The sequence below is a fragment of the Drosophila kikkawai genome, chromosome 2R (assembly GCF_030179895.1).
Source record: "Drosophila kikkawai strain 14028-0561.14 chromosome 2R, DkikHiC1v2, whole genome shotgun sequence".
Taxonomy (NCBI): Eukaryota; Metazoa; Arthropoda; class Insecta; order Diptera; family Drosophilidae; genus Drosophila; species Drosophila kikkawai.
The window spans coordinates 12,703,221-12,721,417 of NC_091729.1; the positions used below are offsets into that span (position 1 = coordinate 12,703,221).

The window sequence follows — 18,197 nt, forward strand, 5'->3', positions numbered from 1 at the left end:
TCAAGTAGGTTTTCTGATTTATAATTTCTATAAATCTTTAAACCTAATAAAAAAATAGCTGAATATTTTCCAAATTGAAAATAATGCTTTTCAGGTCTTCTTGATGGCATAAGCTAGTAATTCATCAAAATCATATACTTCTATTCGCCATTAAATAATACTAATATTTAGAATATTTTTATTTTAAAATATACACAATTTATTTTATTTTTAATTTAATATTTTATCTTATTTAAGACTTCGTTTTGCCTACCTAACATGGACAAAATTTTATCATATTTAATAAAATAAAAAATTAATTATTAATATATTTAAGCTATTTTCTACTTTTATAAGCTCCCATTTTTAATTATGCCAAATCCAGCCTGAAATAAGCTAAACTGACAGCACTGTTTGGTGGTTTGTGTTCGGTCACACTATCTATAGTTGCGCGATAGCCAAGTAACATCGATGTTTTCACATCCCTACTTCCATCACTAGTAAAATTGCTGGAAAAACGAAAACGCGAAAAATGATAGAAAGACCTAAAATTTAGTTGATAAAAAAAGTTTAAGCTACGACGGAGCAAAAAGGTGTGTGAGTTAAAGAATAAAAAAATGCAACTATAGAAGTGTATGGCTAACGGTAACCCTCGCGAAAAAGTGAAGCTCCCCGCGAAGAAAAGGGGAGCCATAAAAATCGATTCTTCAAGAGAAGTCGCACACTGCGTATGAGACTTTTTTTTTCGCGCGGGCGGCGGAGCCTGGCGTTTTCTTCGTCTTTGCCAATTCAGTTTGGGGGCCTCGAAATAAGTATATACACGCTTGGAAGGGTGTTGTGCGAGGGGATCAAAGGTTTACCTGTGCATAGTGCATACCTGCGAATTTTTAAGAGTCTCTCTATGTGTGTGTGTGTGAGTGAGCAAGTGCGAAAAGAATTGCACGGTCCTGTATGTACATGTTTATTTATTAAGCACACAGGCCGTGAAAATCGGACAGGACACTCGAATCATAATCTTAATTAGCTAATTTCGGGCAAATATTTGAGTGTGCGTCGCGTAAATAACGGAATGCCAACGCACATGACAATAAAACATATCACAGTGTGTCTGTATGCGAGTGCGAGTGTGTGCAGTAACAACAAAGCAGAAGCAGAGGCAAAAGCAAAACAAAGTGAATGACAAAAAGTCGACGAGAATGAAATGGAAATCCACCCTCTCCCCCTTGCCACCCCATCCGCCCATCCGCGTGTGTTACTGTTAGACCTGCGCCTGTGTGTGTGTGGCGCTAATTGAACAAGTGTATAAGTGTACACAAATATATATATTCATTCTTTTTGGCGCTCCATATTTGTGAGTCAGCTTACGACTGACTTGCTCCACCTGCCTTCCAGATTGCGTGCACACAATATTCCCGCGAGGACGACTAGAGGCAGCCGAGCATAATAATAATAGCAGAATAACAGACGACGACGACTACGAGGAGGAGGAGTTGAAGGAGGAGCCACGCGCGAGTGGTGCATGAATCACTCGCTTTTCCCCCTGAGCAACGCCCGCATCCTGTGCTGATCCCGATCTGATCCATCCACCGCCGCTGCCACAGCCTCCGCCATGTCCAGCGACAAGATCAAAGTCGCCGTCAGGGTGCGACCCTTCAATCGACGTGGTGAGTGCGGATTTTGTTTTTTTCTTTGGCTCATTCATCATTTTTGAGAGAGAGGTTTAAAGTTTAGATTTACTACAACTTCTCTTTTTATACCCTTGCAGGGTATTATAATTTCAGTCAGAAGTTTGCAACGCAGTGAAGGAGACGTTTCCGACCCTATAAAGTATATATATTATTGATCAGCATCACCAGCCGAGTCGATCTAGCCATGTCCGTCTGTCCGTCCGTCTGTCCGTCTGTCCGTCCGTCTGTCCGTCTGTCCGTTTCTACGCAAACTAGTCCCTCAGTTTTAAAGCTATCTGAATGAAACTTTACATATAGTCTTCTATATACTCTCACTGCTATATATGTCGGAACGGGCCGGATCGGACGACTATATCATATAGCTGTCATACAAATGTTCGATAAATTTTTAGAAAAAAAATTATAACTTGGATGTTTTTTAACATTTTTGCACAATTTTTAAGACATGGCCATTATATATTACTTTTGAATTTTGGTAAAAATTTTATGAAAATCGGACCACTATATCTTATAGCTGCCATAGGAACGATAGGGAAGGTAATAGAAAAAATTATAACTTCGTTCTTTTTCAACGTATTTTCATCTACTTTGAGACATGAGCCTCTGGTATTATTTCAAAATTTTGGTATAAATTTAATGAAAATCGGACGACTATATCTTATAGCTGCCATAGGAACGATAGGGAAAGCGATAGAAAAAATTATAACTTCGTTGTTTTTCAACGTATTTTCATCTACTTTGAGACATGAGCTTTTAGTATTATTTCAGAATTTTGGTAACAATATTATGAAAATCGGAGAACTATATAATATAGCTGCCATATAAGTGATCCGTAGATGTAGAGAAAATGTAAAGCTGGGAATGTATAACTGTAACTGTCAAACTGTAAACATATTAAGTATAGGTAAAATGTTATGAAACTCCGTTTAGTGTCTGTTTTCGGCATTATAATTTATAATATAAATATGAAAACCAATCTGCAAGGGTATACAAACTTCGGCGTGCCGAAGTTAGCTTCCTTTCTTGTTAAAGATCATTCTACCTAAGTAATACCTTAGTTCTTTCTAGAATAAAAACAAACCCCTCGAACAATCCAAATTGCATCACAGATAAACTACTCCTCCCCCGATGGTAATCCTTTGCCACAAAAATTAACTGCAAATTATAAGACGTCACCTTGGAGTAGACCCATTTTCCTAGTTTTTCCAAACCATTGTTGCTGGGAACAATACCCTCCCCAGGCTGTACTGCAGTTTGCAGTTTCGCCTGCAATCAATAATGCAAACAGCACAGGCGGCAGCACAGAGACTGTTTTTTTAGGCTAACAAAAATTTACATGGGCTTCTTCTCGCTTCCTTTGAATTTTGGTTTCGTTTTTCCATTGCTGCGCCAGCGGATTTTTCGATGGCATTATGTTTGTATGTGTATGTATGTACCTACTGCAGCGACAACGACGACGACGACTACCTACGGATGGATGGTGATGGTCTCCCAGCTCGACTGACAAACGATTTTCGTCGTTTCCAGCTAATTTCGCGTTTCCCACTATAGCCGTGAAGTGTTGCAAGTGCAAAATAAAAAAAAAAAGAAAACAAGAGAGAAACAACTACATGGCGGCGTCAGCATTTCCAATGTCAACACTGATCATTCATTTTGCTTATCCATGACTCACCTCCCGCGGAGAGCGGAGAACGGAAGTGGAAGGATGAGGCAGCACGACTAGAGGGCTATGTTTGGCACATGTGCGTGGGGCAATGTCCGCGCGGATTCTCGTTTTATTGATTGAATGAATGGCAAATGTTGCTCAATAGTTATTTGTTTATATTTACATAAATTACTGGGCCAGGTCTCAGTTACAAAGAAACTTTTATAGGGAAGGATTTGAGATCGAGACAAAGTGGGGAGAGTTGTTTGTGTTTTAAAGATAATAAATACAAAGAAATTCAGGCAGTAATAAATATTATTTTGTCATATATTTAGGAAATAGGATATATCGCCTAAGATTTAACTAGATTTGGTTTTATGGCTTATAAAATTAGCTTTAAATGTATTGTTTCTAATAAAATCTTTCTTAAAAAGATAAAGCAAACATATTATATTATATATTTCCTTTTGGTTTCTGATAAGTTCTTAACTGACATTTCTACATATTATTAATCATAATTTAAATAATTTTGAATGTGTAATTTCTTGCAATTCATTTCCTTTTTCTGTTTACTTTTAAATTCCCAGCAAGTCTGGTAAACTCCGGAAACTTTCGTGACTTGTAAACACACTTTATAAGCAGGCTCCTCCATCATAATTTGTCACCTGCCCTATTTTTTTCCAACTAATTCTTACGCCTAAGGCTAGTAGCCATATCTATTTATAGGAGTTCGATTGTACGAGTATTACTCGCTTGTATGTTGTCATGTTTATTCACTTGTTTGCTGTTTGGCATGATCCGTTGCTGTTTTCCCTGACTGAGTGGGAAGGGAGTAGTCAGTCGTAGTCACCCGTAGAATGCCTGCGATAAGCATTTGCAGATTCGTTATCAGACTCTGATAAGCGTTCCCTACTTTAGGTTATGGGAAGTTACACAGCCGTGGCAGACGACTGGCATTAGTCAATCGTCGTGGGCAACCTACTATTTGGGCCATGTCCGTAACTAGTGACCTCTTCAGGTTGAGCTGGCCAGCACTGGAGCGTAAAATGAAAACAGAAAAGCCAAGCCAAAACAGCTAAAGGCAATTTCAAACGCAAAGACAGACAAACGGGCTCGAAATGAAGTCAGAGCTCTTACCAAAAAAGCTTAACCTGTTTTCACTTGGACTGCCAGAGTTTCAGACTATATCTGTAACTGTGTGTGTTTGTTTGTATGTTAATTTCAGCGCTGGACAATGGCAAAGAGAAAACCGTTTGAGGTTAGATGGAGTCGTCGTCGTCGTCGCCTATCAAATCAACTGACCAGAACTACAAATGAGACCATCAAATAATTTATGGCACGCCTTCGTCACATTCGGGGGCAGCCAAGATATAGATGGTGTTTTCGGTAGGGTCTGGTTGTCCGGACTGGGTCCTTTTGTGGCTTTCATTTCCATGTCATGTCACGTTCTCGGCTCTGTAATGTAAAGCGGAACGGAAGTGCCAAAGGCCAGGCCCGTCCAGGATATGGATACACACGCCGCCGGCGGCCATGTGTGGTTGTGTGTGAGAAAGAGAGTGTGGGCCTCAAATGTGTCTGCCCGTCTGGGTTTGGCTTTTGACGTTGCCCTGTCCCCCGGTTTCCCTTTCCTCGTTCCGCTTTCCCTGTATTCCTCCTTTGCCTGGGATGTTTTGTGCCCCATTGGCTTTTCTCTGCCATTTGGACATGTTCCTTGCTGAGCTCTGAGTGAATGGAGTATGCGAAGGACATCGGAACTGAAATATTTCCACGATTTATTAGCTGGCCTTTTTTTGTGTATTTCTATATATATAGTAAACAAGGCAGGATACAGGGCAAATAACAATGATATCACAAGACTGACAAAGTTACCTTGTTTGAGATGTTTTTTATGAAGCTTTGAATGCAGTTTATTTGAAAACATTCATGACACATTATTGGGAATTTTAAGCAAATTTAAGAATGTTTTATTTATAGTATTTTAGATGTGAAGAAAAGGCACGATTTCAAAGTGAATTATGAGTGGGTTATAAGAGATATTATATTATATTATATATTAGGAAAGGTTCCATTTTTCTTTCTTTACTTGTAACCATTTTCCTATATTTAAATGATTTCGTAGTCTTTCAAATTGAATTCCTTGAATTTCTTTTAGACTTGTCAAAAATTTTATTTTTTGACTCTTAAGAACTCTATTTTAGAATCAATTAAATACCACATTTTTCCCCAATATCTAATCAACCCCTATCAGCAAGTCTCACTTACTACAGATCTTATAGAAATCTCAGCTCGATAATGGCCAAGGGCAACTGGTATTCGACTTGAAAAAGGGTGTATCTTATCGCTCATTGTTTTATTGCTGCTAAAATATTTATTACATGGACAGAGTCAGAGTAGCTTGCTTGGGCAACTTGTGCCTCGGCCTTTTTACGTTTGTTTACAATTTATTTGAAAGGTTCGTTCTCTCCATTGAGATTGTACATACATACATACATACATGCTACTGGCATTGGCCATTCTCATGCCCATCCACACATTTATCGCCCCTTCTCGCTGTGAGTCCGTTTTCGCACTTCTAGTATGTACGAAAAGCCCCAACTTGATGCAATACATATACTTGAATATATATTTGTAACAAACGTATAATATTAAATTGTTTTTGCTACTTTGAACTCGTTATCACCCCAAGCGCGGAATAACGCGAAATTATCTCAGTTTTTTTTTTGCACATAACATGCATAAAATAAATGAAATTCCGGAAAGGGCCTCCGTAACTAAAAGTTATTTATTTATTTTCTTTTTTATTTACAGAGATCGAGTTGGGCACAAAATGTATTGTGGATATGGAAAAACAGCAGACAATACTGCAAAATCCACCGCCATTGGAGAAAATCGAAAGGTAACACAGTTGCCACTTAAGTGTTATTTGTTATTTAATCGAAAAAAACCTACTAAACAAACTTATAAGTCACGCTTTAGGGTCTATAATTAAAGAATAATAATAAATATATATTTTTTTTTACTCTTAGAAAACAACCAAAGACATTTGCATTCGATCACTGCTTCTACTCTTTAAACCCCGAGGACGACAACTTCGCCTCCCAGGAGACAGTTTTCGATTGCGTGGGACGTGATATACTGGATAATGCATTCCAGGGCTATAATGCATGCATATTCGCTTACGGCCAGACAGGTAAATGATCTTCCCTACCATTGTATGCTCCATAATTATTCATATTTTGTTAATTTTCCATCAAAGGCTCTGGCAAGTCGTACACGATGATGGGCTCCCAGGAGAGCAAGGGCATTATACCGCGCCTCTGCGATAAGCTCTTCTCGGCGATAGCCAACAAATCCACGCCCGAGCTGATGTACAAGGTGGAGGTGTCCTACATGGAGATCTACAATGAAAAGGTACACGATCTCCTCGATCCCAAGCCCAACAAGCAGTCGCTCAAGGTGCGCGAACACAATGTGATGGGGCCCTATGTGGATGGATTGTCACAGTTGGCAGTGACTTCGTATCAGGACATCGACAACCTCATGACGGAGGGCAACAAATCGCGTACGGTGGCTGCCACAAATATGAATGCCGAGTCTTCGCGTTCCCATGCCGTCTTCTCGGTGGTTCTTACCCAGATACTCACGGATCAGGCCACCGGCGTTAGTGGCGAGAAAGTTTCCCGCATGTCTCTGGTCGATTTAGCGGGCTCCGAGCGGGCAGTGAAAACGGGAGCCGTTGGCGATCGTCTCAAGGAGGGATCCAACATCAACAAGTGGGTGAAAATTAGTTAACAATCTTGTGTTTGCATTGCTTTTCCATTGGTTATGCAGGTCACTTGTGATGCCTTTGGATTCGAAGATTAAAAAAAATTTTAGATCTTTGAATTCACCCGCATTGCAGGGTTGACCTGCATTTCCAAGGGCGAGAGTCAATCTCATTAAGGTTCTTTGCTAATCTTATGCCACTTACAGATCTCTGACCACGCTGGGCCTGGTCATATCCAAGCTGGCCGATCAAACGAATGGCAAGCGGGGAGGCAACGACAAGTTTGTGCCCTACCGCGACTCTGTTCTCACCTGGCTGCTAAAGGACAACTTGGGCGGCAATTCCAGGACCGTTATGGTGGCCACCATCTCACCCTCGGCGGATAATTATGAGGAGACATTGTCCACTCTCCGCTATGCGGATCGGGCCAAGCGAATTGTTAACCATGCCGTGGTCAACGAGGATCCCAATGCTCGCATCATTCGAGAGCTGCGACACGAGGTGGAGACGCTGAGGAGTATGCTGAAGCATGCCACTGGGTCACCGGTGGGCGATGTACAGGACAAGCTGGCCGAGAGCGAGAACCTTATGAAGCAGATCTCGCAGACCTGGGAGGAGAAGCTGGTCAAGACGGAGCGCATCCAAAATGAGCGACAACAGGCCCTCGAGAAGATGGGCATCAGTGTCCAGGCCAGTGGCATCAAGGTGGAGAAGAACAAGTACTATTTGGTCAATTTGAATGCAGATCCGTCCCTCAACGAGCTGCTGGTCTACTACCTGAAGGTGAGTCCTGCAAGGATGTCTATCCAAAACAGCCTAATGACCTCTCTTTCCCGAATTACCATTCCAGGAACGCACTTTGATTGGTGGTCGCAGCATCAGTGGCCAGCAGCCGGATATACAACTCTCTGGCCTGGGCATTCAGCCCGAGCATTGTGTGATAACCATCGAGGACAGTGGCTTGTTCATGGAGCCAGTGCAGGGTGCTCGTTGCTTTGTGAATGGTTCAGCAGCCGTGGAAAAGACGCCTCTGCAAAACGGCGATCGTATCCTGTGGGGTAATCATCATTTCTTCCGCGTCAACTCGCCGAAGAGCAACAACACCAGCCTGTGTGCCTCGGAGCCTCAGACTCCAGCCCAGCTGATCGATTACAATTTCGCAAGGGATGAGATTATGCAGAATGAGCTGAGCAACGACCCCATACAGACGGCCATTGCTCGGTTGGAGCGTCAGCATGAGGAAGATAAGCAGGTGGCTTTGGAGAAGCAAAGGCAGGAGTACGAGCGTCAGTTCCAGCAGCTGCGCAATATCTTGTCACCCAGCACACCATATGCTCCCTATGCTCCCTACGATCCTCTAAGAATGGGGAAGGTGACACCAAACACGCCCACTTCGCAGATGCGGGTGGAGAAGTGGGCACAGGAGCGAGATGAGATGTTCCGCCGGAGTTTGGGTCAGCTTAAAACGGACATTATGCGTGCTAATTCCTTGGTTCAAGAAGCCAACTTCTTGGCTGAGGAAATGGAGAAGAAGACCAAGTTCTCGGTGACCTTACAAATACCTCCTGCTAACCTGAGTCCAAATAGGCGACGTGGGGCCTTTGTGAGCGAACCTGCTATACTGGTAAAGCGCCTCAATTCGGGCAGTCAGATTTGGACAATGGAAAAGCTGGAGAACAAGCTGATAGATATGCGTGAGATGTACCAGGATCACAAGGATCGTATACTCAATGGCTTGGTATGTCGAGATATTCCTCTTCCTTTTTCATGTGTTTGCCCTTGGGCTGTGTACTAACCATTTATAATTGTATTCGATTCACACACGCATTCCATATTAACCCCTGGCTACAGCCCCTAGTTGAGCCATTCTCAGACGATGAGTACGATGACAAGGTAATTAAGAGACACCCCCAGCACCACCTAGACATGAACACCACGCACATAACTAGACTATGATGTAGCCTTTACTCTTCAGGCTAAAACCTAACTAATTTATGGTTTATTTAGGACGAGGACAGTAGCAAACCGCAGGATCCCTTCTACGAGTCCCAGGAGAATCACAATCTCATTGGTGTGGCCAACATATTCCTGGAGGTTCTCTTCCACGACGTCAAGCTGGACTATCACACGCCCATCATAAGCCAGCAGGGTGAGGTGGCCGGCCGCCTGCAGGTGGAGATCGAGCGCATTGCTGGTCAAATGCCTCAGGATCGCATGTGCGAGTCAGTCTCCGAGTCCTCAGGGGATTCGCGTGACGAATACGATGATCCTGTGGATCCCTCATCCAATCAGATCACCTGCCGCGTGACCATCAAGTGCGCCAGTGGCTTGCCCCTCTCCCTTTCTAACTTCGTGTTCTGCCAGTACACTTTCTGGGGCCACCAGGAGATGGTGGTGCCGGTGATCAATGCCGAGTCCACAGCCCACGATCAGAACATGGTCTTCAAGTTTGAGCACACACAGGACTTTACAGTGACCATAAATGAGGAGTTCCTGGAGCACTGCATCGAGGGAGCTCTGTCCATCGAAGTATGGGGTCATCGCAGCGCCGGCTTCTCCCGCTCCAAGGGTTGGGAGGTGGAGCAACAGCAGGCCAAGGCCCGCTCCCTGGTGGATCGCTGGGCGGAGCTCTCCCGCAAAATCGAGCTTTGGGTGGAGATACACGAGTTGAATGATAATGGAGAGTATTCGCCCGTGGAGGTGACCAATCGCAATGAAGTCTTGACCGGCGGCATCTACCAGCTGCGTCAGGGTCAGCAGCGGCGGGTCAATGTACGCGTAAAGCCTGTCCAGAATTCAGGCACTCTGCCTATTATTTGCCAGTCAATAGTAAACGTGGCCATTGGCAGTGTGACAGTGCGTTCCCGGCTGCAAAGACCTCTGGATTCTTACCAAGAAGAGGACCTCACAGTACTGCGGGAGAAGTGGAGTGAGGCTTTGGGCAGGCGGCGTCAGTACCTGGACCAACAAATCCAAATGCTGATCAAGAAGGAGGAGAAGAACGAGCAGGAGCGCGAACGCGAGCTGAGCCTGGTGCATCAGTGGGTCTCGCTGACGGAGGAACGTAATGCAGTGCTGGTGCCCGCCCCAGGGTCTGGCATACCCGGAGCACCTGCCTCCTGGGAGCCACCATCTGGCATGGAGCCCCATGTACCCGTGCTCTTCCTCAACCTCAATGGCGACGATTTGTCCGCGCAAAATACCAACGATGAGCTCTCCATTGCCGGCATTAACTCCATTCTGTCCAAAGAGCATGGCCACAAGTTCTACACTCTGCAAATCCTGCAGCACCTGGACAAGGATGTGTGCAGCGTGGCCAGCTGGGACTCGTCGATGCACGACAGTCAGGCCTTGAACCGTGTAACCGAGGCCAACGAGCGAGTGTATCTCATTCTGCGCACCACAGTGCGCCTGTCACATCCTGCGCCCATGGATCTGGTGCTGCGCAAGCGTCTGAGCATCAACATCAAGAAGGGTCAGACTTTAACGGATCGTTTGAAGAAGTTCCGCCTGGTGCGGGGCGAGAATGCCATATGGCAGAGCGGCGTGACCTACGAGGTGGTTTCCAACATTCCCAAGGCCTCTGAAGAGCTCGAGGATCGCGAATCGCTGGCCCAGCTGGCGGCCAGCGGAGATGATTGTTCGGCAAGTGATGGCGAGACATACATAGGTGAGTTCTTAGAAGTCTTCCCTGCTTTCATTGCTAACCGCTACTTTCTAATCCTGCAGAGAAATACACTCGCGGCGTGTCGGCTGTGGAAAGCATATTGACCCTGGATCGCCTGCGTCAGAATGTGGCTGTCAAGGAGCTGGAGACGGCCCATGGCCAGCCGCTGAGCATGCGCAAGACCGTCAGTGTGCCGAACTTCTCGCAGGTAAGGACGAGCCATTGGAGGTTTCCCCTTTCCCCAGTTCATCCCATTGAGCCGCTGCTGCCGCTGCGCTTTCACACTTGGTCGCCGCCGCCGCTGCTGCTGAATTATGTGCTTCCACTTACTACTCACCTACTACTCACACACTTGAGCAAAATTAACAAAGAACATTTGACTAAAACGCAAATTCTTTCTCTTTTTCACACTTTTTTCTATGCGCTTTCACCAACAAAAAAACTAACCCCCCCAACAAAATTTGTGTTTTGACCACCGACTGCAAAAAACAAACTAAAAAAATTAACCAAAAACCACAAAATTCGGCGCGCACTTTCTGCAAATTTTAAATTTCTCTCTCTCTATGTGTGTGTGTGTGTGTGTGTATTGGTATTATCCTTGTCTTTATGTTTATGCTGTGTATGTGTGTCTGTGTTGACCTAAAACGCTTCTCACTGCGCACATAGGCGGTCAAAGACACCACCAATACCGGGAGTGTAAGTAACTAGAGTAACTCCTCCACTCTTTCTGTTTCCTCTTTCTTTATACTGTAAACTGTGTTCTTTAATCCGTATCCTTGTATCCTGTGAAAAGCTTTGTACATTAAGCTATAGTAGTTAAAGTTTTCTTTAGTTTCCACTTAATTCTACTACTACTTATTAAACAGAGCTTGCAAATAACAGTTGATTCTATAATTGATTAATCGACTTTCTATGTAATTCTTTTTTATAACTTCATATTTATGATGCGTAACAAAAGGTTAAAAACGGCAAATAACGATAGAATAAATGTGTAGAAAAAAACAATTACAAATCTGTGATTATACATTTTCAAATTTTCAATTTTAATCGATTTATTTTTAGAAACGATATATTGAAAATCGATTTATTTCCAGAGCTAGTTCTAAAATCTCTCTCTTTCTTTTAAACACTTCAAAATTGAAAAAGAGTGACAATAATTACTCAAATATTAGTTAATAACATTTGCAAGCTCTTCTACTAACTATATATGTATCTTATAAACCTTTGTGTGCGCCCTTCAGTTTGCCATTTTCGTACACGTTCTTTGGTTTTTGTTTATGTTTTTTGTAACATCATTTATTTTTGGTTAATTATTTTTTTTTTGTTTATTTAATTCGATCATTTTTATTTCATCCTGTTGAATAACATTTGTTGTACACAATTTATGATGCAAGCAACTCATAAATAAACTTACGCAGATTATGCGCTTCGATGCGTCGATGGAGTCGCTGCTGAATGTGGGACGATCCGAGTCCTTTGCCGATCTCAATAACAGTGCGCTGGGCAACAAGTTTACGCCAGGTGAGAGAAACTAAGTCACTAAAGATTTCCTATATTAGGTATCCTAATATTTTGTATTTTTATGCAGCAGGTCCCGCCGGAGCTGGAGGAGTCATCCGGAATCGTCATAGCTTCGGAGGCAAAGGTAGCAGCGATGATTCCCCTGGAAAAGCCTTTGGCATTGGTGGGTATTTCTTTAGATTTTGTATATCCCAAAACGGTTTCTTTTATATACTCACCATTAACCTTTTGAGCAAGACTATATATGTTGAAACTATAAACCATATAACCGAGTTTTTTGAATCCACTATTTAACTAAGTAATTCTGCATATGCTTATGCGCAGCCGAACCAAAAATTATTCAGTTTATACGAAACACTGCGTGTGATCTAGTCGCAGCCAAGCTCTAGAGCAAGGGATTTATCTTTGTGATCGATCAGTAAATCAGTAGATATCCTTGTAACTCGTAACCAGTAGTTGTACTTGAGTTGAGTTCATGCTTAAATTAATGGCAACGAGATAAATCCTTTTCGAAATATTTAATTTCTTACCGCTTACTATAAATACTTCATGTGTGTCCCAGAGTCAGCAAATGTTATCTTACCCAAAAGCCACTCCAACTCTGTGATCTCTCTGTCGCATTGCTTAGTTCAAAAACCCCAACTTTGTTTGCTTTGCTTCGATGCAACAACGACACCTGCAGCAACCAAGCAATTAGCAAGAGCAACAAATCGCCCGCATAAACTCGATCCTCGAGCGATTCTGCGTCATGATGCACATCTTCCATACGCTTATCATATAAATTGACATGCATCCACGACAGATACATGAACCCATTAGCCCAACACAGCTTCTCGTATTTACTGTATGGTTTTCTCAATTTGTCCAAACTCTTTTCTGTGCTTTCAAACTTAACGTAATCTCAATGAAATTCCACCGCCAACAGGCTCTTTATCTCTGCTGTCAGGTAATAAAAATGCCCAACAAAAAAATCAAATCAAAAATCCGAAAGTGCATTCTTGATTGCTATTCCATTGATTGTTAGTTGGAGTTTAAGTTTGTCTGTCTCTCACAATTCCCTTCATCGTAACACTACCAACTCACAACTATTCACCCAATCAGACAAATCGACTCGCCTCCTATAAAGCATTGGGTATGCCAGAATATATCAATATGTCGATAATTAATCGTTATTTAATGTGAAGTCGATAATTTAGGACCGCAATAAATCGATAATCTGTTTTATATTTGATTAAAAAGAGGTTTTAAGTATAAATTTGATGTCAAAATATAAAATATACAATAATATTTATATTAGGGCTGGAAATAAATCGATTCAAAATACTTTTTTGATTAAATCGATTCTAAAAACTTAAATCGATGTATTGCATATCTGAAAAAGTCGATTAATCAATTATACAATCGATTTTATTTCCAGCTTTATCTTAAAGAATTTTAATTCCAATATTAAAATATAAAATATTCGCTAATAATTTTAAATTGTTCTTTTATCAAAACGATATTTTTATCGACCCATATCGATATATACATCCCTTTGTATCATAAGAGGCTTCTACAAAGTAAGAAGGGAGGCGCGTGTGTCCCCCCCATTTAGAAGTATTTAAATGTAGTTTTGTGTTAGTTCTGTTTGCTGGTAAATCTGTCGTCAATCATACCCAAGACTCTCTCTATCTCTCGCTGTCGCCATCGCCCTCGCCCTTGCTCATCCAACCAAATTCGAGACATTGATCTGGAAATCATCCATAACCATTGCAATCCGGTGCACAATTCACACACAGCAGCCAAGCACACAGAAGCACGAGACTTAAAGCACGAGCCGCGTTTTTGTAGTGACTATATTTAGACCTAGAATTACTTGTTACCTTTCTTGTTACCTGGTTGCCATAGTGTGTTGCCAAGGGGCTGCGAGCTAGTCGCATCCCTTGGCTCTAGTTTTGATCATTCCTCAAGCCCGAAGTCTGTAAATTGCATTGTAACTAAACATAACGCATAATCATTATCTTCCCAAATCGCCCGCCCCCGCAAATGTGGAATGCAGCGCGTCCAACATTTTTGAATCTCAATTTGAATCTGAACACTTTGAGAATCGCGCCAACGAAACGTATGTGGTTTGTCTAGCTTTAAGCACTAAAAGCAATCTGAAAAAGAAACAAATTCAAATAGTAATTGGTTTATTTTGATATTTCCTAAAGCTTCGCCGGCCACCAGCAAGCTGCTGGGCATGAGGATGACCACGCTGCACGAGGAACCTTTGGGCGGACATCGGTCCCTGGACGAGGAGCCCGAGGACAGCTACAGCGACTCGGAGTATGCCGCCGAGTATGAGCAGCAGAACAAGAGCCTGGCCACAAGGTCCCGCCTCACGGCCTCCAAGACCATGGACTCGTTCATGGATGTTAGCAGCCACTCGAATCATTCGAGCTACTTGAGCTACACGTCCAGTGCCAATGCGAATATGAAGCATCTGAATGGATTGCCCACGCTGAGCATGAGCTCCTCCACCAGCAGTGGCTATGGCTCTCAGGCGGTGTCCTGCAACAATTTGAGCAATGAGGATATTGCCTCAATGCGTTCCATGAGCATTGATGAGACGCCAGGTAAGGATATATTATTATATTCTCTTTATTTAAATTATTTTATGAATTATTTAATTAATTGCAATTAATTTCCCTTTTAGATTTCGATCGCATCAATTCGAATTCGCCACCGAATCGACAGGCACGAGTCAATCCCTTCCTCAAGGACATGCCCAAGGCCAAGACCCAAGAGCAACCTTTAGAGCCTCAAGCCAAGAAGCTTCAAGAAACCTTTACGCATCCATTGGAGCTTAACGAGTCCAAGGAGAATGCACAAAGCGACGAGGATGAGCCTGAGCTGTTGCCAAAGCATAACAACAACAATAACAATAACAACAACAACGTTGACTTGGTCAAGGAGAAGGATTTACTGTCCTCTGGCCAAGCCGAGCTAACGGAAACAGAGTCCCAGCTCGAATCACAACCAGAGCTTGCCACAACAGACAATCAGAATGGCAACAAATCCTCGGACGAGACCAGTCACAGCTCCGAGGAGATGCTTGAAGGCGATGGCATTGTCCGGGAGGAATTACCCGCTGGCAAGGTGATGCGTCGCAAGAAGTCAAACACGCAACAGCCACCGATCAGCAGTAACAACAACAACAACAGCCACACAAGCACAAGTCAGGCGCCGCGCATTAATCACCGGGCTTCGGTGGCCAAAATGGAGGGTTTAGCCGCTTACCTGGACTCTAGCATTATGTCCAGCAGCACAGAAGTAGATGGTAAGTATTTCTCTATGAATAGTGGATTGTTTTTTGGTTTTAATATAATTTACATGTTAATTTAAATCTAATCTTTTCCAGACGAAAGCAAGGACTTGGAGCTGGTCCTGCCCGACTGGATTGTGGTGGGCGAATCAGTGCTGATACGTCCATACAATACCAGCGGCGTCATACGCTTTGTGGGCACCACAGAGTTCCAGCCCGGCGCTTGGATTGGCGTGGAACTGGATACGCCAACGGGCAAGAACGATGGCAGCGTGAAGGGCATACAGTATTTCCAGTGCAAGCCCAAGCATGGCATGTTTGTGCGCTCCGACAAGCTGATGCTGGACAAGCGCGGCAAGGCGATGCGGGCCTACAAGGCAGCCGAGAAGAGCAATAGCATCAGCAAAGGTGAGTGAGGAAAACCATTAAAAGCGTGTAGAGCGTCTTAACTTTGTATTTATTCTGTTGAAGAGATGAGCAGCTCGATGACTGGCTCGATGACACGCTCCAAGAGCCGCGGCGAATCGCTCAATGTGGCGGCGGCGCGCAAATGATTGTACCCCAAGTGTTCGCATCAGCTGCAGCGTTGGACTAATTGCAGGCAATCAACGGTGGCCACCAGCAGTAGTGCTGTTGGCCAGCCGGCGACCTGCCACAGATTGCGTGCAACCAGCAGCGCTGCAGATGCGAACAGTCATGGCAAGAAGTGCTATGCCAATCGACGCTCGACGGCCTTTTAAGGTCCGTAAACCCAAGGATGACAGTAGCAGTAGCCTCGTCAAGCAACGAACAATGCGGAGCATAATCCACATGCCAACCCTATTCTAGCTTAAACTTAAAACTATTCTCACACCAAGCCGCAAATGAAATGCCGTACACTTAACCCCACGCTTCTACAAGTAGTCTAAGGCGCGGTGTCTACAGCAGAACTAATTACTAATCTCTGGCTAAACTAAACTAAACTAAAGTTTAAACTAAACGAAATGAAAGGAAAGGGAAACTAAACTGAAGTTCTCGCACTTGATCAGATTCCATTGTTTTTGTGTTCGTCGTAGTTAAATGTCGTGTATTGCTTTTCGATTTTTGAATGAAGCGCTTTACTAATTGATATATATACATATATATTTTTGTAATGGTTCTTTGCCTTTAGTTTAGTTCAATTGTTTTTTGATATATCAACTTGTGAGCTTATATTTTTTAATTGTTATCGACTCCTATATACCCTATATAAATCATTTGTATATATATTTATGATTAAGACCTTGCAATAATTTCGTTTCTCTCACATTCTGTTTAGCGCATTTATATACAAATTATGATCAATACGAAAATGTTTAGTAATATAATGAGAGAGCAAACATACATATATCCTTGATCTTAGTCCCCAGATCAAGACGCTTCGTTAATGTGTAAATTGTATTATTTTGATGTGATGTATTTATAATTTCCCCTTTATATATGCATATGTATGTATATAAATAAAATTGATTTTATCTTTAATTTTGTTTTATGTTTTATATTTTATAATTCACTTTCCTTCCCCCTTGACCCGTCCTTAATGTGTGCAATATAAGTGTTAGGATTTCCAAGTTGTATTTAATCAATGTCGAAGAAGGTTGTGCGACTATGTTTGTGAAGCGTTATAAATAACATAAACCAAACACCGGAGCCAGCAGGTGTTAGTCCAAAAGCGAGAAAGCAATAATTGCATTGAGAAAATTCAATTTTATGTTAAGAATACTATAAATAATCGTACACGAAACAGAGGATCGCGAGAGTGGCTGAACGAAGAACGTTTGTACGTAAAAACCGTAAACGTATCCATCCAACCAACCAAACCAAACAAAACCAAAAACCAACATCCAAGACACTCCAAAACTGAGTCTGAGATAAATTGCAATTTAAAACCAAACAATAAGAGCGATTTACACTTGGCAAAGGTAAAACCCAAAGAAGATAACTGTAACTAAAACTAAAATCCAACAGAAAGAGCAGTTTGAGCGGAAACTGGACGATCTACAGCCATTCATCCAGTGTATACAAGCATTAATATACACTAACTTATATATATATATATATATATTAGGTATATATTTTCGAACTGTTTTTCTACTTGCGTAAAAGCGAAAAGCAACTACCAGAAATATACTTGAAAATACGTCCAAAATTAAAAATTCAAGATCAAGATAACTACGATAAATATATATATATACTTGCATGGATATTCATGAATACAAAAATACTCATCAATTGAATATTTACCAATGATAATCCTTAACACAAACAGAACAACACGAATTATTCAAATATATTTACGGCGCAGAAAGTACCCTCTGGGGGTAAGTGTGTGCAATATTCCAATCTAATTAAATCACATGAATGTACATAGTTGGAGAGTTATTATTATTATTATTAGCGGCTAAATCACTCGCAAATTAACGCATTTAACGAGCGCAAAGCTGACATTCGACTAGAGCTTCGATTGAGCATTGAGAACCCCCGAGATTGTAGCCGCAGCAGCCTGGGCTTTAATTGTAAAATAGATCGATTATCCATAGTTATAGTAGAGCTGTCTGTATTGGTAACCGAAAGCCGACAAATTGAATAGTACCTTGACGTTATTGAAGAATAAATCATATTTTTGT

At 42.3% G+C, this 18,197-nt stretch overlaps 1 protein-coding gene across 7 annotated transcripts; it reads left to right on the plus strand.

Moving 5' to 3' along the window:
• Positions 1-431: 431 nt before the first annotated feature.
• Positions 432-17,052, plus strand: Khc-73 (Kinesin heavy chain 73). 7 transcript variants are annotated; one of them, XM_017171744.3, is made up of 16 exons: positions 432-572; positions 1,372-1,643; positions 6,121-6,208; positions 6,339-6,502; positions 6,569-7,085; positions 7,285-7,861; positions 7,929-8,816; positions 8,930-8,971; positions 9,086-10,748; positions 10,808-10,953; positions 12,140-12,266; positions 12,334-12,429; positions 14,459-14,863; positions 14,944-15,567; positions 15,649-15,960; positions 16,024-17,052. In XM_017171744.3, exons 2-16 carry the CDS (start codon positions 1,589-1,591, stop codon positions 16,104-16,106), a joined length of 5,787 nt encoding a protein of 1,928 aa, XP_017027233.1. In that variant the 5' UTR covers positions 432-572; positions 1,372-1,588; the 3' UTR covers positions 16,107-17,052. The 7 variants fall into 7 exon arrangements, with proteins under 7 accessions (XP_017027233.1, XP_070140219.1, XP_017027234.1 ...); XM_070284118.1 differs by having other exon boundaries at positions 12,337-12,429; XM_017171745.3 differs by having other exon boundaries at positions 12,164-12,266.
• Positions 17,053-18,197: the final 1,145 nt, after the last annotated feature.